This window comes from Triticum dicoccoides, chromosome 4A (assembly GCF_002162155.2).
Source record: "Triticum dicoccoides isolate Atlit2015 ecotype Zavitan chromosome 4A, WEW_v2.0, whole genome shotgun sequence".
NCBI lineage: Eukaryota > Viridiplantae > Streptophyta > Magnoliopsida > Poales > Poaceae > Triticum > Triticum dicoccoides.
In genome coordinates this window covers 679,419,261-679,424,973 of record NC_041386.1, presented here as the reverse complement: position 1 = coordinate 679,424,973, position 5,713 = coordinate 679,419,261, and the positions used below count along the sequence as shown (strand labels likewise).

The 5,713-nt window shown below is 41.9% G+C and overlaps 1 protein-coding gene across 1 annotated transcript; it reads right to left on the bottom strand.

Moving 5' to 3' along the window:
* Positions 1 to 833: 833 nt before the first annotated feature.
* LOC119289710 (probable indole-3-pyruvate monooxygenase YUCCA11) lies at positions 834 to 2,486 on the bottom strand. Its single transcript, XM_037568960.1, has 4 exons — positions 1,875 to 2,486; positions 1,319 to 1,552; positions 1,161 to 1,232; positions 834 to 1,013 (listed from the first exon to the last, which is right to left on the bottom strand). The coding sequence occupies exons 1-4, from the start codon at positions 2,484 to 2,486 to the stop codon at positions 834 to 836; spliced, it is 1,098 nt and encodes a 365-aa protein (XP_037424857.1).
* Positions 2,487 to 5,713: the final 3,227 nt, after the last annotated feature.

Genomic DNA, 5,713 nt, shown 5'->3' with positions numbered 1-5,713 from the left:
GTGTGTGCCCGTTTCTAAATTAGTCCTATACAACGTATACAATGATTAGGCAAAAGTCTATATTACCCTTTATACGAGGGGTGTATAACATAGACTTTCTAACAATAATTCTCTCCCCCTGATTTTGAGGGAGGTGCCCCCCCAATCCTCTTATATCCAACCCATAGTGTCCACGTTGCACATTACGTAAAATACATAGATTAGTTTACGTAGGTGTAGCATTGTCCTTGTATTAATTACACTTAGTCCCTTGTTTTTTTTCGTGGGCAGTTAGTCCCTTGTTGTTAAACATCGTGTTCAAGGGGATGACTTCTGCATGTGTAAGTTCAAGTAAATAAAATACTGTAGGTAACTGTTCGATAAAAATTACAAAGCTCTATGCACCATGTGAGTATAAATCCCTTGATTATATTATAAAAGTAATGCTTAGTCCCTGGCACATATGAACCTTGGCATAAGAAAAAATCTAGTTCTACCAAATATAGATGAAGATAGATACACAGGTGGCGGTGGATAGATTTTTCAAAGAATCAACCGTCTAGCACACTAGCCCTGGTAAACTACATGTAAAAGATAAACAAACAAATCGAGAAAACGCAAATGACCTTTTCGGTTCATTGCATTGGAAGGATGGGGGGAAGTTATAGTCCTCCTAGGAGGTTAATTTTACAGTACATCATACAACACAGTGGACATCCCAGGATTGGTGCAGAACAACCCGCGGGCCTTGTGCCCCTGCCTTAGCCCATCATTGGATCTCATCCTTGATCTTGTTGAGGAGCCCAGTGATGGAAGGCATCGCATTGTCGAAGACGCATTCACTGTTTGATAATTTAGCTGGACATAGCGCCTATCACTGATTTGATGTCATTGGCGATATTCTTGGCATCTGCTGCAATACCAGCCAATCCCCTCCTTCCTAACCCAGCACAGTAGAGCCCATTTTCACCTTTCCAATGATTCGAATATTCTTTGATGGGTAGTCCATTGCCATTTAACATGCTCTCACCATTCTAGGATAAAAAAATAACATAGAACTTGTTAGCAGATTTAACAATTGTTGCACCAAGAAAACAAACTCAGACATATTCAAACATCGATGTTGTTACCTTCATCCATATATTTGCTGTGCTTTTGTATCCAGTTGCAAACACAATCACGTCAAATGATATCTTTTTACTGCATTGAAATTCAACTATATCGCCCGTGATCTTACTAATGCTCCCCTGTACCTGAAGGAGAAGAATAGAATATTGATAACTTGGCATATAAAGACAACATATGTTATGACATTTATGTCATGTTAAGATATACTTACTTTGATGATACCTTTTTTGATTAACCCAACAGTGCCAACATCAATAACAGCGGATCGACCCGTTTTTGACTTGAGGGTCATTGGACCCATTTTTGGCCTTCTAATGCCATACCTCGACAGGTCTCCAAATATTAAATTTGCCGCCATCACAAGGAGGTTATCCACTAGATTCAGTGGAAGGCGGCGAGCAAGTGTCATCCCCAACCGGATTAGTTCCTTTGTCATTACATGAATCTGCAACCACAAAACTTGTCACATCTCTTTTGAAGCCTGCATCATCGAATAAAATTTCATAGAATCATCTTCTTTCAAGAGTTAATTTTTCATTGTAGTTCGTCTAATTGCTTAGTTGTTTGTGCATGTAATAAAAATAGTCTATCGCTCTATACCATGAAATACTTTCTAGTAATAACTCTGAAAAATTGCATCCATCTAGTGGTGGTTATAATAAGAAATTGCAATGTACCCACTGAAAATATATAGTGCCCGTAGGGTGGGGGTGGGGGATTCCCTAGTGTTTCCAGGTCAAAAAATAATATATAGCGCGTGTACATACCGGGCTTCGTATAACGACTGAAGTATTGGCACCATGGGCCGCAAGGTAATAAGCAATTTCCATTCCAGAGTTGCCAGATCCAACGACCAATACATTCATGCCAGAGTAGCTCTTGCCTGATTTGAAGCTTGAGGAGTGGATGACATCACCCAGAAAACTTTGCAGTTCGGGGATCATTTGAATATTCTCTACACTGTTCTCACCACTTGCCACAACAAGAAACTTCGCTGTGAACCTGACTATTGTGCTCTTTGCCATGTCATGTGCCACGATGGACCAACATTTTTCGTCATCGTCAAATGTGGATGACTCCACACTAGTGAGATACTTGGGTTGAATATTGAAACGCTCAACATAGTCATCCAAGTACTTCACAAACAACATTTTTGGTATGTATGTTGGAGCATCTAGTGGGTATGACATGTGTGGCAACTCACAGAACTCCTTTGCAAGATGCAGCTTTAGGCGATCATAGGCGCGGTTGCGCCAAAGCGACGCGCTGCAACTTTCACGCTCGACAATTACATAAGGAATTGAGAATTGGCTAAGGCATGCTGCTGTTGCAAGGCCTGCTGGCCCAGCGCCAACAACCAACACTACAACATTCTCCATTTCAAAGAGAAGAGTTGACAAAGTTGTGGGATGGGTGCAATGGTAGGCTGGAGTGTTTACTTGCTTGCTCGATGAATCTTTGGATGCATATATGGGCATATATATATACTGGTATGTTTCATGTGTCAATCTATTTAGAATGAGGAATGAAAAAGGTAAAGATTTATTGACGCCTTATCCTGGTGTGTACTAGTATTCCGTCTAAATATGGAACCGTTGGTGTGAAAGCATGTCCTGATACATTACAGAGGATACAAAATAGACAGGAAACACACTCTTGATCGATTGTTTTTTTTGGAAACTTATCAACCGGCTTTGGATATGTTTAGACTAAAATCTCTTTAGAATTTCTTTCCGTTCCTGTTGTCATCAATGAAAATTCATACGGGATAAGGATATGTTTAGTATATACTCCCTCCATCCAAATTATTTGTCGCAGAAATGGATGTATCACATATTTTTTAGTTCTAGATACATCCATTTCTATCCATTTTGAAGACGTAATTTGGGACGGGGAAGTACTTGTATTGAAAGATCGTGGTTGTCACCTAAGGGGGGGGGGGTGAATTGGTGCATTAACATTATTACAGTTTAGGCTTGAACGAATACAGAATAAAACTAGCATTTAATTTGTCAAGCACAAAACCTAAAATAACTAGGCTCACCTATGTGCACCAACAACTTATGCTAAGCAAGATAAACAACTAGGTGATAGCAAGATATATAACATGAAACACTATGGATATCACAAAGTAAAGTGCATAAGTAAAGGGCTCGGGTAAGAGATAGCCGAGGCACGCGGAGACATGATGTATCCTGAAGTTCACACCCTTACGGATGCTGGTCTCCATTTGAAGTGGTGTGGAGGCACAATGCTTCCCAAGAAGCCACTAGGGCCACCATAATCTCCTCACGCTCTCGCTCAGTGCAAGATGTCGTGATTCCACTAAGGGGCCCTTGGGGGCGGTCATCAGACCCGTACAAATGGCAACCCTTGTGGCAGTCACCGAACACATACACTTTGGCAACCCTTGGGGGCGGCCACCGGTACCCGTAGAATTGCTCGGGGTAATCTCCACAACGTAATTGGAGACCCCGGCGCTTGCCCGGAGCTTTACACCACAATGATTGAGTTTTGATAACACCAACCATCTAGTGTATCAAGGCACACAAGAGGAACAAGCTGTAGGGTGCCCAAACACCTAAGAGTAACAAGCTTCTCAACTTCACTTCCACATATCACCGTGAAGAACTCAAATTGATGCACCAAATGCAATGGCAAGGGCACACAGAGTGCCCAAGTCCTTCTCTCCAAATTCCCACCAAAGCAACTAATGCTAGGGAGGAAAATGAGAGGAAGAATGAAGAAGAGAACACGAAGAAATCCAAGATCTATATCCAAGGGGTTTCCCTCACATAGAGGAGAAAATGATTGGTGGAAACATAGATCTAGATCTCTTCTCTCTTTTTCCTCAAGAACTAGCAAGAATCATTGGAGGGATTGAGAGTTAGCAAGCTCGAAGAAGGTCAATAATGGGGTAAGAACACGAGCTCAAAGGATAAGGTTCAAAGGGGAAGAAGAGCCCTTTTATAGGAGGGAAAAAAAATCCAACCGTTACCTTGCTCCCAGCCTGCACAGAGCGGCACTACCGCTCGGGCGGTAGTAACCCAAAAGTAGTGCAATGGCACGAAGCCACGAGGCGGTAGTGCAGCCGGAGCGGTTCTACCGCTCGCCCTAGCGGTACTACCGCTGGGGTTGCAGCTCGGGGTTACTCAGAAGCAGAGAAGGAACAGGGGAGAAGCAGTAGAACTGCTACAACGGTACTACTGCCCATTTAAGTGGTACTACTGCTTATAGGCAGTAGTGCTGTCCTCCATAGCCGCTTCACCTCCGCTGAGAGTGCATCGAGACCTGGAGGGAGCGGACGTGCAGCGGTAGTAGCGGGCAGTACTAATGCTTAAAGGCGATACTACCGCTTCACACTACCGTTGCATTTCCACGCAAACCCGACACGAAAGCCGAGTTCCCAGAAGTAGCGGTAGTAGTCGCGGTACTGGACAACGGTACTACCACTTATAAGCGGTACTACCGCTAACCAGAGCGGTACTACCACTTGTGGCCTCCAGCTCATAACCACAACAACACATGACTACAAGAAAACCAGAACTGCCATAACTTCTGCAAATGAGCTCCGAATTGAGAAGACTCAAGCTTACTAGATAGATGACAACGAATGCTATCCAACAGTGAAACCAAAATTGCTGTGCTCGGCGTGGCGTGATCAACAAACGGGAGTCATCCAAAGAGGTCTGTACATAGAGAGGATGATAGCTGGGACCCACACGGTCCATGGTCGCACGCAAGGAAAGTTCCTCCTTATTAAGCCAAAAAATGTTTCCTCCCCCTGACAGCTGGGATCCACCAGCTATATCTTCACACGCAAGGAAGTGCCTCCTTATTACATGAAAAAATAATATGATTATCAATATGACCATATCGTGTACATCATTTCTCCCAAATAAATATATGTTCGGTAGATGATGTTTCTTCCATCTCTGCAACTGTAGTTGATTGTGCAGATCTATACTGCAACTTTAGTTTTACTAATGATCAAAGTGTTCACATTTTCTTAGTAACTGCATTACTTATGATGGACTCTTTTTGTATAAACACCATCTTAGGACTCGTAACATGATCGTCAGTGTAGTAATTTCTCTTGATGTGTATACAAACAACTACTTCACTGTATTATGTAGGACGATAGTTGATGCCACTAGAGATACTAAAGCAGTTGGAATATACCTGCAACATCTCGCCTTACCATGTAGACTTCATGTGCTTTCTTCCATTTATGCTTCTAGAGATGCCATGCTCTCCACAGAGAATGACCAAAGTAGTTGTCTTTGTGTAAATTGTTTTTCTTTTCATGATGTTGTTATCACTTGTATGTTTTCCACTTTATATGTGTTCATATTATTAGCATAACTATATTTATTAAGTGTATACATATATTCATTCTACATATAGTAACTTAGATATTTTTGTATTCAACTTTTTTTCACTTAATATTTACCAAAAATCATATTTATTCTATCGAAAAAAGGGACGGGCGCAACAACGCGTGCCATCATGCTCTAGTTAATTTATAATACTACCCATTGTGAGAGATTGTACAATCGTGGTTTGGTAACAATAGCTGGTAGGACCAACAACATGTAGGCCCATC